At 43.4% G+C, this 19,267-nt stretch overlaps 1 protein-coding gene across 3 annotated transcripts in view; it reads right to left on the bottom strand.

Moving 5' to 3' along the window:
* The window catches only part of KIAA1328 (KIAA1328 ortholog), a 320,218-nt gene that overhangs the window by 162,751 nt on the left and 138,200 nt on the right, over positions 1 to 19,267 (bottom strand). For all 3 annotated transcript variants that reach the window (XM_029060661.2, XM_039911486.1, XM_029060660.2), the window contains one exon: positions 7,601 to 7,728. In XM_029060661.2, the coding sequence (XP_028916494.1) occupies positions 7,601 to 7,728 (128 nt within the window). The remainder of the gene's footprint in view (positions 1 to 7,600; positions 7,729 to 19,267) is intronic.

A 19,267-nucleotide genomic window follows, 5' to 3' on the forward strand; every position in this document is an offset into this window, starting at 1 on the left:
GGACTGGTCTGTCTGCTGCAGTTCTAGCTCAACATTCATCTGTCATGTCATAGTCTCTGAGGCTGCACTTCACTGCATTCTTGAAGAATTTCCTGTCCCCTCTGCTTTCAACTGCTGCATTTCAGCATGCCATTCAACATGTCTGGGCATTCTAGTGTCCTCCGTTTCCTGCCGGCGAAGTGGTGTTGAGAGGACCATAACTGTACTCCAGGAATACTTGCTTGATTCTGTCTAGCCATTTGATGTTACGAGAGGTAGCTTAGTCTAGTGGAAAGCGCACAGGCCATGGAGTCAGAAGACTGGGATTCTAGTCCCTACTCCACCACTTGTCTGCTGTGTAACCTTGGGGTAGTCATTTAACTACTCTGTGCCTCAGTTACCTCATCTGTCATATGGGGATTAAGACTGTGAGCCCCATGTGTGACAAGAATTGTGCCCAACTTGATTATTCATTCATTCATTCATCCAATCATATTTATTAAGTGTTTACTGTGTGCAAAGCACCGTACTAAGATCTGGGGAGAGAAAACAATAAACAATAACAGTAGACACATTGCCTGCTCACAACAACAGATAAATTCCCTGCCCAAAAAGAGCTTAGCTTGCAACTACCCCAGCCCTTAATATAACTCACAGTAAGCACTTAACAAATATCATTAAATTAAAAATTATGTTAGGCTCAAAGTTGACCCTGAATCGACTTCTCCTGAGATGACATCTGTGAGGAGCTTGGGTCTCATACACATACAGCAGGTTAGACAGTTTTACAGCTCTGTACACCTTCAATTTAGTTTTTAGAGCTGTGTCCTTATGGGTGCACAATGTATTCCTAAAACAGGACTACTCAGACACCCATTGTTCTGCTGCATGGGGCTGTTGCTTTTCGGGAAACTAGGAAGTGACCAATATCTTTAGGCTGCTCACTTGGATGAGACTTTTCGAAGGGACTCCCGTGTTTAGCAGGACAGACTCTTGAGGTTATTTTCCCACCAGTGGTGATGGAATGTGCTGAGCCTGGTCTTCTTTGCTAGCTAAGAGCCTGCACTGTAGTCTGGCTGGCTGGGGAAAGGGAAAAAAAAGATATTTGTTAAGCACTTACTATGTGCTAGACACTGTTCAAAGCGCTGGGGTAGATACAAGAAATTGGTCTGGACACAGTCACTGTCCACGTGGGGCTCACAGTCTTCATCCCCATTTTACAGATGAGGCCCAGGAAATGTGAAGTGACTTGCCCAAGCTCACACAGCAGACGCGTGGCTAAGCCGGGTTTAGAACCCAGATCCTTCTGACTCCCAGGCTCAAGCTCTATCCACTAAGCCATGCTCCCTCTAGACCATGGAACAAAACATCCCCAGAAGCAAACAGCTACACTCCCCTCCTCAATAAATACCATTTGATTGACTGGTTGATCCCCTTGAATGTTGGTGAGCAGGGCGAGGAGGGTTCTAAGATTCCTTCCTACGGATTGTAGGAATGTTCAGGCCCCTTCCTCCTTTCCACTGTGTCTGCTTTTTGGTCCGTTACCTTAGAGAAACTGTCATGAAGAAAGAACAGAAAGTCCTCCATTGTTGGAAGGATCCTAGCCATAGATTTTCTGGATAGGCTGCTCAAGAATACAGTTATCCGTGCGCTCTCTGAATTGCAACGTGCCTCAAGTCAAAAGCCCAGCCCAGCCAACATAACCTATGCATAAGAAGAGCAACACCAAAATCCAGGTTTACCTACTGTGGGGTACTCTCCCAACCACTTAGTACAGTGCCCTGTGCACAGTTAGTGCTCAATAAATACTACTGGATGGACAAGATAGTCAAAGACCTTATAAAGTCTTTATGGGAAGCAGCGTGGCTTAGTGGAAAGAGCCTGGGCTTCGGAGTCAGAGGTCATGGGTTCGACTCCCGGCTCTGCCACTTGTCAGCTGTGTGACTGTGGGCAAGTTACTTAACTTCTCTGTGCCTCAGTTACCTCATCTGTAAAATGGGGATTAACTGTGAGCCTCACGTGGGACGACCTGATTACCCTGTATCTCCCCCAGCACTTAGAACAGTGCTTGGCACATAGTAAGCGCTTAAAAAATACCAACATTATTAAAGTCATTGGCATGCAGATGGTTTTAAACTGCCTTCCAAAGTCAAACGCTACCGACTGAAATACACCTGAAGAACAATGAGACCAGGTATGCATCTGCAGGAGGGAAGCCGTATTTCCCACCAGGGATGTTCAGTGGGAACCCAGGACCCGATGCAGTCCCTGAATATTGCTACCTAGTCAAAATACTATTCAAGGAGGCAGAGAGCCAGAAATCAAAATCAAGAAGGCTAGTACATCCTTAAAGAGATCTGGAAAAATGTGTGAGCACATGGGGGGGCACCACACTTGGCTGTGAGCCCTTGGACCTCCCTGAAATGTCATCCATATCCTCAGGCCATGTCATTACTGGTTCCTCAAAGTAATACCCAATGCTAGGTGATGGGCCCGGATCATCCTCAATGAGGATCTGCAACACAGTGAGCTTCCCCCGCATTAAGGCAAGGCTTACTGCCCCCCTTTAGACTGTAAGCTTGCTGTGGGCAAGGAAAGTGTCTGCTTATTGTTATAATGTACTCTCCCAAGCACTTAATACAGTACTCTGCACACATTTAGCACTCAAAAAATACGACTGAATGAATGAATGAATGCCCACACAACACAGCATTATTGGGTGATACGTGTGAGAAGCACAGATGACAGCCAGAGACTGTTCTTCGGAGAACTGAAACAGAATCCACACAAGGAGAGAAGAGAAAGCATTTTAAAGTCTGGGTAAAGCATGATTTCAAATAACAAGGCATAGCAGTGGACATTTGGAACAGCAGAAGGAGACAAATCAGTCTGGCATGCAGCAATCTGGAAAGAAGGGGCTCCCTTTTGTTTTGTTTTTTTAATGGTATTTGTTAAGTGTTCGCTGGGTGCCAGGCACTGTACTAAGCACTGGAGTAGATATGTTTGTTTTTTTAGAAATTTGTTATGCACTTACTCTGTGCCAGGCACTGTTCTAAGCAGGGGAGTGGATACAAGCTAATCAATTTGTATCCAGTTCATGTCCCACATGGGGCTCGCAGTATTAATCCCCATTTTCCATTTGAGGCAACTGAGGCACAGAGAAGTTAAGTGACTTGCTCGGGGTCCCACAGCATAGAAGTGGCGGAGTCGACATCAGAACCCACGACCTCTGACTCCCAAGCCCGTGCTCTTGCCACTAGGCCATGCTGCTTTCATTCATTGGTTTTTTCAACTCCACCATGGGAGAAATTCACTATTAGTTGCAACATCTTCAAGAACAAAGGACATAGAAATACACATGTAAAAATCCAGATGGTGTGACTTCCTTTCTAGGTGAATGTCTCTCTCCAGAGCTAACCAAAGACTGAGTCAAAAAGGGGGATTTTCTTCAAGAAGCAACATCAGGCATAGTAAGCCAGACCAAATTTTCAATGTTCTTTACCACTCTCATGGGAGAAACTTCCAGAAGCACCTTCCTGGGAAGGAAGAAGTCAGCAGCTCATGGAAGTAGGGCTGAGACACTAGCCTGCCAAGACCATGTTTGAAATCTTCAGGCTGACCCTGGGTTTAAAAAGCAATAGGTTACCTGAATCCTGCTCCAGCACATAAATAATCCCCACAGCTACCTGAGGAAATCCTCAGGACATGGTACGGCCTAGTGGAAAGAGCACGGGCCTATGAGTCAGAGGACCTGGGTTCTAAGACTGACTCTGCCACTTCCCTGCTGTGTGACCTTGGGCAAATCACCTCACTTCTCTGTGCCTCAGTTCCCTCATCTGCAAAATGGGAATTCAATGTCCGTTCTCCCTCCTACTTAGACTGTGAGTCCATGTGGAACCTCATTATCTTGTATCTACCCCAGTGCTTAGTACAGTAATTGGCCCATTATAAGCACTTAAGAAATACCGTAATTACTATTAGGAATAGTAGTAGTAGCTTCATTAATTAATGAGGGCTACTGCATGTTCACTACTGTCAGGGTGGACAGTGAATTCTCGACACCAGGCACTGACTAGAAACAAAGGGTTCATCATTCTTTGACTTGTCAACCCTATGTGAAAACTTGAAATGTTTCCTCTAGTAGTTTGCAGACCTACTCCATTCAGCCCGCTCATCAAGAGTGACATAAAATTTCTCATCAACATTACTAATTGAGGGCCTAAACTGTCTGTAGGAGCATAGCAGAAGACATTGTACCTGCCCTAAAAGGGATTTTGAGTTAATGTATAAATCATGCATAAAATGACAACAAAAAATAATTAAGAATATGTGAGCTTAACTCAAAAATAGCACACACAATTGTTTCCTATCCTTTCCAAAAAAAATATTTCAGGGTTGAGTATAGACCTTGGCTCGTCTCAGGATCGCACCTGGAGAGTTTCCAGTACTCCACCAGTCTCAGCTATTCATTCTTTCATTCCATCGTATTTATTGAGTACTTGCTCTGTGCAGAGCACTGTACTAAGCACTTGGGAGAGTACAATATAATAATGGACACATTCCCTGCCCATAGTGAGTTTACAGTCTAGGATGGGGAGACAGACATTAGCATAAATAAATAAATTACACTTAAGTGCTGTGGGGCTGGGAGGGGGGAGGAACAAAGGGAGCAAATCAGGGTGATGCAGAAGGGAGTGGGAGAAGAGGAAAGGGGGGGAGTTTAGTCAGGGAAGGCCTCCTGGAGGAGATGTGCCTTCAATAAGGCTTTAAAGAGGGGGAGAGTAATTGTCTGAAGGATTTAAGGAGGGAAAACAAGCAGAGGCATACACATTCCATTCCTAGTTTGGGCAGTGGCTAGTGAGTGGAAGGCAATCTGCTACAAGTCAAAACTCACCTGCACTAACGCAGCAGCGGCATGGGAGAGAGTCGAGGGCGGAGACTCGAATTTACTGTACAGAAAGTGGCACCGCTGCCGTATTTTTACCAAGAAAACTGTATGGATACACTACCAGAATGACTGCAGATGGAGGTGGGGTGTTCTGGGAGAAATGTGCCCATGGCGTCGATATGGGTCAGAAACGACTCGACGGCATAAGACAAGACAATAGAACTTGGACTGTGAACTCCCATTTAAACTGTGAACTCCTTGTGGGATAGGGACTACAGCCAACCTGATTAACTTGTATCTACCCCAGTGCTTAGAACAGTGCTTGACCCTAAGAAAGTGCTTGACATATAGAAAGTGCTTAACAAATACCATTTAAAAAAAGAACATAAACCTAGATGGGGGAGGGAGAGCCTATTTAAAGACCCTTTATTAATGCAAACTGCATTAACACAGGCATCACGAGATTTCATCTTGAACACTGGAACTCACTGATGGTGTGGTCTGGGTGCTTACAATGTGCCGAGCACTGTACTAAACACATCAGAGACTCCGAGGGTCAAAACCAACAAAGGGCGAGGGTTAGGCCTCCCAGTCTCTATGTCTTTGGAGCCCCCTAGTGAAATTCTTGCCCATGTGCTTTCCAACTCTGCACTATTTATTCCGATACAAGGCGCATCCTCAGCAAGGAGATGAGATGGTTAGGAATAGCAGCGTGGCCTAGTGGATAGAGCACGGGCCTGGGAGACAGAAGGGCCTGGGGTCTAATCCCAGCCCCGTCACTTTGCTGTGTGACCAAGTCACTTCACTCCTCTGGGCCTCAATTATCTCACCTGGAAAATGGGGATTAAGACTGTGAGCCCCATGTGGGACAGGGGCTGTGTCTAACCTGATTAGCTCTGATTACCTCAGAGCTTAGTCAATGCTTGGCACAGAGTAAGTGCTTAACGAAGACCATAAAAAAGGGGTGATCTCTCTCTCTCTGTCTCTCTCTCTCTTCCACCCCCGTCCCTTCCCCAACCCCCAGCAGTCTCCCTCCCACCACCCCCGGACCACACTGAGCAGCTGCTACTTCGACAGACAGGTTTCAAACTACAGTAGGGTTGGGATGGCCAGGATCCATTCCCACCTAATTCAGTCAGTTTAGAGTCAGTCAATGCTTGGGAGAGTACAATATAACAATAAACAGACACATTCCCTGCCTATAAAGAGCTTACAGTCTAGAGGGGGAGATTTTCAGGCAGGTGTTAGGTTGAAGGGCAAACGCCGGGTCAGAGTTCACACATGAACCTGACCAAATTGTCACTCAAGCATTAATCTGGGCAAAAGTAAAGGTGACTCTTGCTCTCAAGGATTTGATTTTTTTTAATTGGGGGGTTTTGGGATTGCTCTCTAGACTAAAACTGAGCATCTCCTTTACAACTGGAAAATCAAATTCATAATTGGGAATCTAATGGTGTTTACTAATTAACTATGGTTTCTGTTAAGTGCTTACTATGTGCCAGGCACTGTTTTAAGCGCTAGGGTAGATACAAGATAATCTGGTTGGACACAGTCACCATCCCACATAAGGCTCACAGTCTTGATCCCCATTTCACAGATGAGGTAACTGAGACCCAGAGAAATTAAGTGATTTGCCCCAGGTCAACACAGCAGACAAGTGGAGGAGCTGAGATTAGAACCCAGGCCCTCTGAGCACCTAGAGTCAATGCACTGTACTAAGCAGTTGAAAGAAGCATAAACCCATTCTCTGCTCAAAGGGACCTCACAATCTAACTTGGGAGGCAGAAGAACATTTACAAAGAGTGCCCACAGAAAGAAGTACAAGGATCTAAAATTTAAGGTTTAACCATAATTCTAAAAGATTTGTCATCTCTAAAGGGTATGGATAAATTTTTTAAACCTCAGCCATATCTTGGCCCTGGGACATTAATAAATCAATCATTTTAAGCCTTGAGGGGATGTTAGGACATGCATCGCATTTTTTAAGAACATGGAATTTCAGTCCACGTTCATATCGACATGGTAGCCTGCATTAATTCACATACACATATTGATATATGTTTTAGTAAGAATGCACACTCTAGAAAACTGGGGCACTATCTGGGTGGGGTGTTCTGCAGAGCCCTCAGCCCAGAATTGTGAGCAGGATTTGTTGATTAGCTTTTAAACATTTAGGTATGTACGTCACACGTCACTACATCATGGATGTCACTACATTCAAAATGTCTGGAATTATTTCCACCTTTTACTACTCATGCCTCATTTTTCTCTTCAAATTTCAGAATTTTCAAAATGGCAATGTGATCTAGAAGAAGGCAGTGAGTCTTCTTCAGAGCAGGACATCAAGAAACAAACAGCAACCCGTTGAGCGCTTACTGTGGGCACGAGCACGGCATTAAGAGCTTGGGACAGCACCGAGTTGGTAGACACGACCCCTCCGCCCACAAGGAGCCTACCATCTACAAGGCACTGTGTTTTCTTCTCAGCTCCTTCTTGGCTGTAACATCCCCAGAGAGCTTCCCACCTTGGTCCAGAGGCTGCTACCGATAAGCATTCCGGATCTCCGGACCACAAGGCAGGTAAGGGTCAGGGAAAAGGCCCACCAGTCTCTAGGGTGCGTTATAGGCTCTAGGAAGAAAGCATTACACACTAGAAGACAACAATAAGAGAAAGAAAAAGGCAATCGGGCTGAGTGCCATTTCAAGCACGAGGGCCAAGGAAAAAGCCTCTTACCTGTTGCTCCTTCAATCTGGCCGCGCTAAGTTCGGAGAGGGACAGAGTGAGCTTCTCTTGCTGCTCCGACAGATATTTCTGATAAAGGCTCAGCAGTTCCTGGCACTCCCTGTACTGCTGCTGAAGGGGTGAGAGAGCAAGTTAAGGGAAAAATTGGATCGCGATGTGGGTATGGCCCCTCAGTAGCCAAACCCGCCAAACCTAAACCGAGTTCAGAGGCGATGACTATGTCATTTGATTTGCTGCGGGAGAGAGATGTAGTGGCAGGAAGATCATGACGCATCCTATGAGGAAAACCAAAAGGATACGACTAATATAAAGGGCAGTAATATTCTTCCCATTCCCGAAAGACATTTTCTCCCATCTAATGCTGAACAAATGAAAGCAAGAGGGGGTGGAGGGGGTGACACTGTTCTGCCTGGGACAATTACTACCTCCTTTATATATTGCCATCTAACCGGATTGACACTACAGGAGATACTGTTGCTTTTGCTTTATTTATAAAGCCAGCTAACTAGGTAAACGTTCCATTTTTTGGAAACCACAGCCGTGTGACCGGGCAGAAAATTTTTTTGGTGGGGGGGGGGAGCACTATCAGCGGAGGATTCAGGAGGCAAGCATAGCCAAATGACCAGCTCTGCAGGTCCCAGGCTAACAGTGCTCTGGAACATGAGCCCTGGAAAAAATGGGATGTGGGGCAAATCGATCGATTGTATTTATTGAGCGCTCACTGTGTGCAGAACACTGTACTAAGGATTTGGGAGAGCATGATAAAAGAGAGTTGGTAGACCTGCCCACCATGTGCTTATCCACATCCACTGGGGTCGGATTTGGTCCAGGCTTGCCTCCCTCAAAAGATGAATCCGTTCTTCACTTGTCATTGTGTTAATTCCCTCCCTTTCTCCTTCTGTCCCACGACCACCATTTCTGCTTTATTCCCACCCCCACTCTCACATTTAATTATGCACTGGCTGCTGGAATAAGGTTCACTGTCCGAGGAGATTACTCGGTATAAATACTTTAAAAACAAGTAGTCATAATTAAGGAAGGACTCGGTATTTCTTAAATGCATAAAATGGAACCCGATTTCAGTACTCCTTAACATTTTTGTGAACTAATCATTGCTTCTGGGCAGATTCGTGTTCTAATCACTTTTGCCAATCATGACTGCATAAATAACTGACTGCTTCATTGTTCCCATTAAAATCCTGTTAAAAAAAAAAAAACAACTAGCAAGATAGGACTTGTACAAGAGACGCTGGTTTTGGTGAAGGGGACAGGCTACTCAGCTTTGTGACTAAATTAATAAGGAGAGCTTGTGGAATACTTTACTCAGCATCTTAAGAAAAATAATGGCATAAACAATGGTCTAAATAAGCTAATAGGTTTTCAGAGTCAATCCATCTCAGACAAGACCAGTTTTACATTTTTGTGCATTTTGTCAGCTAGCTCCCAAAGACTGGAATGATTTGTGGTGGTCTCAGGAGCCTCTGCCAGCTATGATGTATATAAAAGGAATTTTTTATTCCAGCTGTAACCATAGGCAGTAATGTTTATAGTAGGTGAACATATTAGCCTGGACACAGGGTATGAATTTTACTCTCGAAAAAGCTGGTTCAATTATACAGCCTAAGAGTTAAATGTCAGTATTTGAAGACAAATTATAGGCAAATTCATTTAAACCCATGTTAGGTGGCAGAATATAAAAACAGACAGTCCTATCTTTATCAATTTTTTATACCCTTCTCAATTCACCAGACTTCCCAACGTCCCCCTCCCCAGCATAATGAGGTTTCTACCCCTCCATCTGTCCAGTGTGATTCATTTTAGGATCATGTGGGCGAAAAGCACATCTCACAGGTTTCGGGGTGGGGGTGGAGGGGTATACGGGGGAAAACAGACACAGCTAGTTTTATCCTACCCCAAAGAAAGGAAATGGTAAAACACCCAGAGTAAGTCAACCTGCAGATGAGAGGTGTGTAGAACCAAATTGTGACCCAAAAAACAGAGCCAAATGTAATCAACCACCAAGGGTGAATTGGGCCATTCGGCTATTACACTCAAGTTAAGTTTGGAAGCCAAGCTTTTTTTTATTTGGGTTTTTTTTTTAAGTACTTACAAGACAACACCTTAATAGAAATTGTTACTCAGTAGGATCACCCCCAGAAAAACAAAAGTGCTTCATCTGCTAACGAAGTTACATAGTTGATTTAATACCATGCCCAAGTACAGGGGCCAGTGTCTAATTCCCACCTATATACTCTTTTCCAGCACTTAGAACAGAGGTGGAGACACATGGTAACTACTTCACAAATACTATGACTACTACTACATATAATTATGACCCCCAAATCACTCTGCAAGGGGGAGAAGAGACACTGGCACCCAGAGGGTGGGTGACAGAGGGAGAAGAGATGGCTGAGGAGGGTGCAAGTCCTAACTTTGCAGTTCGCAGAATAACAGTGCTCATGTTTGAAGAATTCTGGGTCTTCAACTCTCCAATCAGGGGGGACCAGGACCCACAAGGAATAAAGGAAGGAGGGAGGATGGGATCCTTCATAACCGTAAAGCGATGATCTACTTTCCCGGCACTGCTTTTTTTTTTTTAATGGTATTTGTTAAGCGCTTAATACGTGTCAGGCACTGAACTAAGCAATGGGGTAGATACAAGCTAATCAGGTTGGACAAAGTCCATGTTCCACATGGGGAGCCATTTGATTATTCTTGACAGGACCTCTCCTTTCTCCAGTCCAAAAGGTGAGCTGGAAACAGAATTCCTCATTTTCCCACCCAAACCATGTCCCTCTCTTTCCTCCCTCCTCTTTATGGTAGACACCACCATCACCTTCCCTGCCTCAAAAGCCCATATCCTGGGTATCATCAATTCAGCTCTGTCATTCAACCCACACATTTCAGTCCGTCACCAAACCCTGCTGGTTCTACCTTCTCAACCTATCCAGACTCCTCCCTTTTCTCTCCATCAACACTGCCACGATGCTGGTCCGATCACTTCTCCTATCCCGTCTTAACTACTGTATCATCCTCCTTGCCGACCTGCCACCTGTCTCTCTCTCCTCTACTATGCTGCTTGGATCGTTTTCTGAAAAAGTATTTTGTCCATAACTCCTCACTCCTCAAAAACTTCCAACAGTTGCCCATCCATCTCTGCTTCAAAGAGAAACTCCTTATCATCGGCTTTAAGGCACTCAATCAGCTCTTTCCCTCCTACCTGACTTTGCTGACCTCCCACTGCAACCCAACCCACATATTCAATAAGTATTATCGAGTGATTGAGTGACCTAGAACTCTAACCACTAGTCCGCATTTCCTTTTACTTTGGCAGAGAGAACTTCAGTTCCCTGACCTGCCTTTTATGACCGATTCATTTGTGTGTTTTTCTTTCTTCAAATAAGTTTTAAAGCTAAACATTACAATGGCCTGGTGCAAAATACTTCAAGGTAGTCTCAGGCTTTGAAACTACTCCTCTCTGCCCCTTCAGAGCCTTATTGAAGACCTATCTTCTCCAAGAGGTCTTCACTGACTAAGCCCTCCTTTCCTCTTTTCCCACTCCTTTTTGCTTTACCTTGATTTGCTCCCTTTATTCATTCCCCACCCCCGGCAGGCCACCAGCCCCACAGCACTTATGTAACCTATCTGTAATTTATTATTTATATTAATGTCTGCCTCCCCCTCTAGACCATAAGCTCGCTGTGGTCAGGGAATGTGTCAGTTCATTTTCTTACTGTACTCTCCCAAGAGCTTAGTAAAATGCTCTGCACACAGTGAGCGCTCAATAAATATGATTAAATGACTAAATAAACATTATGCCTAAAGTAGTATTATAAAGGAAACAGAGGACTTTTTTCTCCTTGCTACCACCACTAGGGCTCTGGGATAGAATTTTGCAAAAAAAGTTGACATTGCACACTGTCTGGTAGGAACCATAAAAAAATCAGGATACGAGGCCCAAATGACGTGGGCCGGCTTTGTGTTCGGTGATGATATATGCACCACAAAATGGATTTCTGGTAATAATAAGAAAGATTGATTCTAAGATGAATTGGTTTGAAGGGCTAGACAAGAACTGTGCACGAGTGTTCCCGCCCTTTTATCAAGTTGTGGTCTGTACCTGAAGTACATCCTGCTGATCTGCGTCGGAGATTTGCCATTTAATTAAAAGGGAAGTTTATGGAAAATTCTGAGCAGCGGTGCAAGAAGGCAGCATTTTTCAATCTCCTGATGAAAAGAATCTGCTGCTGAAGAGTACAAACAGCCCTGAAACACGCAGGGGGAACTGAAAACCCTCCTCGGAAAGGGAAAGAGTGGGAACTGGTACAAGTAATCTCCACCCCCTCCTCTCTAGAGCCTCCCCTTCCTCTACAATCAACACGAGCAAACGATGAGGTGAGGAAATGTCTCTAGTTACCATACTTCATCCAGCGCTTGGTGCTTTCAAAGCATTTTACAATCACTGACTTAATCCACATAACACCCTATGCGGTTGGCATTAGTATACCTACTGAAGAGATTAAATGTCACACTACAAGCCAGTGGGAGAGGTGGGATTAGAATTGAGAAGTTTCTAACTCTGTCCTTTGCTTACACCATTAGACCAAGCAGCCTGCACGTGCAAATACCTACACCTCAGGGACCAGCGTTGCAGTTATCGGTGCATTTTATTTTACGAGCAATCCTTTTAAGGGAGCACTTGCAAATTCTACATTTTGGCATTTTCAGAATTTGACCTAAGGTTAACATGGTGCAGAGCCTGGGCCTCTTTTATAGATTCCCTTTCACACAATCCTTGAGGTTATATATATTTTATAGCATTCATGGTAGTGGAAGTTATAGTCAAGGCTGCAAAAGCATTTCCATTTTAAATCTTCATTTTTACCTGCTTCTAACTTGCAAAAAAAATTCACCTGGTTCTCTGAGTGTCCATGTTTAGCTTCAACCAAAGGGAATTGCTCTTTGCCTTTTCAAGGTCTGATTTAATCAATTCAGCCTTTTGTGAATTATAGGTTGAGAAAAAAAACCACAACCCACTCTTCCTCCCATCCCTTCCCTCTATCCCCTCTATCTTTAGGGTTTTCAGGATCTGAAGTGCACAAAAATGATTAAAATTTGAAATCCTCAAAATTCGCATGAAGAAAATTCAATGTAAAAGAAACAAGATGAAAGAGCTAAATTTACACGTATTTAACCATTTTCATATGACTGATTAAAATGAAGCAAAACATGAGTATATACTACTATAAAACTCAACAGTAATCTTAAAGCATTGTAGAAACAGAAGGGTAAGTTTTAAGGCAAATTACCCCGAAGTACAGAAAACCCTTGAGCTTCAAAGGAAGCGATGTGGCCTAGTGAAGCAGCGTAGCTCAATGGAAAGAGCACGGTGGAAAGAGCACGGGCAAGAGCTCGGGCAAAAGCACAGGCAAGTCACTTAACTTCTCTGTGCCTCAGTTCCCTCATCTGTAAAATGGGGAAGAAGTCTGTGAGCCCTATGTGGGACAACATGATTACCTTGTATCTACCCCAGCGCTTAGAACAGTGCTCGGCACATAGTAAGCGCTTAACAAATACCAACATTATTATTATTATTATTAGTGGAAAGAGCACAGACCTGGAAGTCAAAGAACCTGGATTCTAACCCTGGCTCTACCTGCTCTGTTTGCCGTGTGACCTGGAGCAAATCACTACTCTTGTCTAGCCCACTTGGGAAATGGACTGTGTCCAACCTGATTAGCTTTTATCTACCCCAGCGCTTTAATACCATGCCTGACACATAGTAAGCACTTCAAAAACACCATAAAAAGAGACCTGGAGAGGTAATCATCATATCTTTAAATTATATTTTATGAATTATTAATTTATATTAATGTCTGTCTGTCCCTCTAGACTGTAAGCTCATTATGGCTGGGACCGGATCCACTAATTCTGTTGTATTGTACTTTTCCCAAGAATATAGTGGAGTGCTCTGCACATAATAAACACTCAACAAATACCATTGATTCATTGATTGATCATGATAATAGCGATAATTCCATTTTAAGTTGGAATAACTTTATCATTGTTCTAAACTGCTAAAGCATCAATTCATTTCTTAAGATCTCTGTGACGTAGGGTGTGAGGCATGCATTCCTATTTCAAAGACAAAGCAACTGAGGCACAGAGTGGTTAAGTAACTTGCCTGAAGACCCAGTAGGGTAGTGGAAGAACTGGGACTAAAACCCAGGTCTACTGATTAACAATAACAATAATTATGGCACTTGTTAATCACTTACTATGTGCCAGGCACTGTTCTAAGTGCTGGGGTAGATACAAGTTAATCAGGTTGGACACGGTCCCTGTCCCATTCATACTCTTATCCCCATTTTACAGATGAGAGAACTGAGGCACGGAGAAGTTAAGTGACTTGTTCAAGGTCACACTCCTGACACGTCATGGTGGAGCCTGGATTAGAACTCGGATCTTTCTGACACCCAGGCCCATGCCCTATCCATTAAGCCATGCTGATTCTTTCTGCTAAACCACCCAGGCTCTTCTTTGGTGGCACTAGGCTTTCAGACTGACAGTCCAAGATGTGGGTCATTAAAGCTCCTTGAGGACAAGGAAAGTGTCTACCTACTCTGCTGAGTTGTCCTCTCCCAAGGCTTAGTGCAGTGCTCGGCAAACAGTAGGTGGTCAATGAATACCATTGATTGATTATTCACCTACCTTGAGGCAAGGCGAAAACCTCACGAGATGGCGCTGTGCTCTATGAGACTGGTTTTTCCAAGCAGCAGAGCCCCTATTCCATTTAGAACTGATTCCACAGCCTCTCTCTGGAACCCATTCCAGAAGCGCAACACTCAGAGCCCCAAGACTCACTTTGGAGAAATTCTTCCTTAAACCTGACCTGAAATTGTCATCTTACAAGTGAAGCTAATTTCTGTTTTTGCCCTGTCATCAGCAGAGAGAACAGGTAGTCACCAATCTCTGTATATTAACCTTCCACCTCTGCCGATGAACTAACTCTTAGAACTGACTACAATTACAAGTAGCCCTTCAGCCTTCTCTTCTCCAAGCTCAGTAACCCATTTCTATAGCACCTTCTCATTGGGTTTATCTCCCAACACTTCGAACATCTTTTGAACCCTCTCCAGGTTATCTCTCTAGTTGGGGAACCCAGAATGATACGTAATGAGGATTTGATGTGGATTCTAATGATTCTAATGAGGCTCTAAGGAGGATCTAATTCACGCTGAATCAAATGATAGCCATCACTCATCAAGGATACTGGTTGATTATTCCAGCTTCTACACAGGCACCTTAAGTAATAATGTTAATAATAATAATAATGTTGGTATTTGTTAAGCGCTTACTATGTGCCGAGCACTGTTCTAAGCGCTGGGGTAGATACAGTCTGTATCTACAGATACAGATACACGTGGGGCTCACAGTCTTAATCCCCATTTTACAGATGAGGTAACTGAGGCACAGAGAAGTTAAGTGACTTGCCCACAGTCACACAGATGACAAGTGGCAGAGCTGGGATTCGAACTCATGACCTCTGACTCCAAAGCCCGTGCTCTTTCCACTGAGCCACACTGCTTCTCTAAGTCACAGACAGCATCGTAAGTCATATACCTGAACACGAGAAGTAGTGTGGCCTAATGGAAAGAGGATGGGACTGAGATTCTAATCCCATCTCTGCCACTTATCGGCTGTGTGACCTTGGCCAAGTCATTTAACTTCTCTGGGCCTCAGTTACCTCATCTGTAAAATGGGGATTAAAGCTCTGAGCCCCATGTGGGACAGGGAGTGTGTCCAACCTGATTTTGCATCTATCTCAGTGTTTAGTCCAGTGCCTGGCACATAGTCAGCAACTAACAAAGACCATAAAAAAAAGAATATGTGATCAACATCCCCACAGCTCTGCCCCTTGTCCTCTCAAACTTCCCTGGACCAGCCCTCTCCATTTGGATGAACCACACATCTCCCCCTTCAGCTCCTTCTACCTCTAGATGATGTCCTTAATCTAGCCACTGTAACCTAACATTCCATTTTACTTTTATATTTCTTTCCCTTTTGCCTTTTGAAAAGAAACACCAAAAATGCTCAATATGAAAACCTGCAAACCCCAATTTCCTCTGGCCAAATTCATTTCTCTTTTGGGAAAGCTCTAAATTTATTTTAGCACTGTGAACTGGATCCACACTGGGTCTAAAGTCCAAAGCAGTGCCCACCTCTGTATTAGTATAAAGTTGGAATTTAGATATCACTGTGGGCAGGGAATGTGTCTGTTATACTGTTGTGTTGTGTCTTCCGCACACAGAAAGCACTCAATAAATACGTTTGACTGATTCATGGGCAATGTTCGAGGGCTGGTGACAAGGGAACAGTAACTGTTGCATTCCCCAACCCCATAAAAACATCGACACTAACCAAGGTGTTAATAATGATAATAATAATGATGGTATTTGTTAGGCGCTTACTATGTGCCAAGCACTGTTCTAAGGGCTGGGATAGATACAAGGTAATCAGGTTGTCCCGCATGGACCTCACAGTCTTAATCCCCATTTTACAGATGAGGTAATTGAGGCACAGAGAATTTAAATGGCTTGTCCAAGGTCGCACAGCAGACAAATGGCAGAGCCGGCCTTAGAACCCACGTCCTCTGACTCCCAAGCCCATGCTCTTTCCATTAAGCCAAACGGCAGACACGTTTCCTGCCCACAGTGAGCTTACAGTCTAGAGGGAAGTGCTCAATACCACTCATCGATTGATTCAAGAGGCTCATCGATCTCATTTATCTGAGGTGAAACCAGAGACGGTCACGTGCTTCACACCTGTAAAAATAACTAGAACTCCAGCTGCACAAGGTTCTCTCAGTGCCCAGAGAAAAGAGAAAACTAAGATTCATGTAGAGGTTTATTATCCAGGCTCTGAAGGTGCTGAAAAGACTGGAGGTGATAAAAACGTTTAAGAACAACTTCACTTGACTGGTTCTAATTCAACTGAGCTTATGTGGGCTGGTTAGGAAAATAATATTAAGAAACCCGAAGGACACCAGGCAGCCAATCGATAGGCAGAGGTCCAACAGTATGCAGAAATAAACAGAGCAGGATGGTATCATATTGTATCATTAACATACAGCAGCGTGGCTTTGCCTTAATATTTTAATACTATTGAGAGCTAGATAAATAAATTCTAGAGTCAACATAAAAAAATTCCCCAAAGCCCCAATTCTTTGCCCATACATGCTTACCAATAAGAAAATTGAAAATTAATTTGAAAATTCATCAGACCCCAAAAAACCCAGTTAAGGGTACACGATGATTTTAGTGATAATCTATTTTTTGGAGGGCTCTTATTGTTCTCAACAATTATGCCAGGAGGTAGAACCTCTCCATATTTTATCTCTATCCAATGGTGGTTATTCTGGGGAAACACAAGTTAAGACGTCTCACTTGAAAATCCACTTGCCTCTTACCGCATTTACCGATTCAGAGGGCCCTCACTAGACATGAGCTGACTTTTCTTATATTCAAATCAAACCCCTAAATTCAGCTGTCCTTATATAGACTGGAAACACAGGTAAATGATAGTGGAAAGGAAGATCCTAAGATAATTAAAAAGCTGAAAAGCAAAATTAACCCATTATTTTCATTTTAAAAGAAGACTACCCACCCAAATTGCTTCTTACCATTTCATTTCACTTAACACAAGAGTCAAGGGCCAGAGACACTCAATCAATTAATCAATCCTGAGAACTCACTGCTTGCAGAGTAAGTGCTTAAGAGAATACAATAAAACACAGCTGGTAGACACATCCCCTGCCCACAAGGAGTTGACAGTCCAGAAGGAAAATGCCAGACAAGGCCATTTTACTGGACTGAGTTCTGCCAATGATGTGTTGGGTGATGCTGGGAAAGTCACTTCATCTTTCAGTTTTTCAGTCCAAAAAACAGGCATGACACGTGCTTCCAAACTGTGCTGTAGGGACAGAGGCTTGGAATTAAATATATGGATTTTTACCTTATACAGGTAGAGTTCTTTGCAGACTGTGGTAAATGTATAATTATTTAAAAATTGAATAAAAACTTAAACATACTGATCTTGCTTTTTCTAAATATTTAAAAACAAAGCTTAGCAATTCAGTGCAAAAATCTATATGAAAATAGCTCATATTACACTGCAAATTTTGATAACTAAGTATAGCTTGGTCCCAAGGAGCCTCTAACTTGCTTTCTACCAGAGCATATTTCTTTCCTAATGTGTCTGTGTAGATCCTTGTATGTGTGTGCTTCTATATATCATATATACATACTATATATATATATACATACATCTTATCTATGTCTAAAATCTGCCCTTTCTTCTCCATCCAAACTGCTACTACAATTCCTAGCACTTGTCCTATCCCATCTTATCTACCACATCAGCGTCCTCGCTGACCTCCCTGCTTCCTGTCTCTCCCCACTCCAGTCCATATTCTACTCTGCTTGCCATATCATTTTTTGAAAGAAAAAAAACCCAACACATTGTTCACATCTCCCATATCTTCAAGAACCTCCAGTGGTTGCCCATCCACTTCCAGAGTACACAGAAACTCCTTACTATTGACTTTAAAGCACTCCATCAGCTCACCCCCCACTTCTACCTTACGAAGATGGTTTCTTACTACAACCCAGTTTGCTCCTATGAATGCCAACACACTCAATAGTACCTTTATCTTGTCTGTTTTGCCACTGAGCTTCTTCCCCACATCCTCCCTCGGGCCTGGAACTCCTTCCCCTTTCCTAAACAACAGACCATCACTCTCCCTACCTTCCAATCCTGATAAAAATCCCATCACCTCCAAGAGGCCTTCCCCTATTAAGCCCTCTTTCCCCCTACTCTTTCTCCTTTCTATGTCACCTATGCACTTGGATCTGTACCCTTTAAGCACTTGATATAAAATAAAATAAATGTTGGTATTTGTTAAGCGCTAACTATATGCTGAGCACTGTCCTAAGTGCTGGGGTAGATACAGGATAATCAGGTTGTCCCACATGAGGCTCACAGTCTTAATCCCCATTTTACAGATGAGGTAACTGAGGCACTGAGAAGTTAAGTGACTTGCCCGAAGTCAAACAGCTGACAGGTGGCAGAGCTGGGATTAGAAGAATATTCACCTGACCCTCAGACACACAGCACATATGTACATGCCTGTAATTTATTTTAATGTCTGTCTCCCCAACCAGACTGTGAGCTCTTCCCGGACAGGGAACGTGTCTACCGCTTCTCCCAAGTGCTGAGTACAGTGCTCTGCACACAATAAACACTCGAAAAATGCCATTCATAGATTATTGTCCTATAGGTTGACTGATTATCCTGCTAATATAGGCACGTGTTTACGGTTGTGACTTTATGCAAATATATAAGAACATAAGCAGTGCTAACCCAGAGTAGACCAGTATTTCATCAGGCCGTATTTTGTGTCTGATAATGGCACCAAGATATTTGTAGGAATGACATGATAGTTGCCCTCTGAAAGTTTTTAAGATGCTGACAATAATATCTTATCCCTGCACTGCTTATTATTAGGGATGGATTCTCCTATTTTCCTGATATTTTCTTCTCATACCTTATCATAACTTGTCATGAACCCAGGATTCTTCTTGAGCCTTCTAGCATCCT

This window comes from Ornithorhynchus anatinus, chromosome 3, assembly GCF_004115215.2.
Source record: "Ornithorhynchus anatinus isolate Pmale09 chromosome 3, mOrnAna1.pri.v4, whole genome shotgun sequence".
In the NCBI taxonomy this organism is placed as follows: Eukaryota; Metazoa; Chordata; class Mammalia; order Monotremata; family Ornithorhynchidae; genus Ornithorhynchus; species Ornithorhynchus anatinus.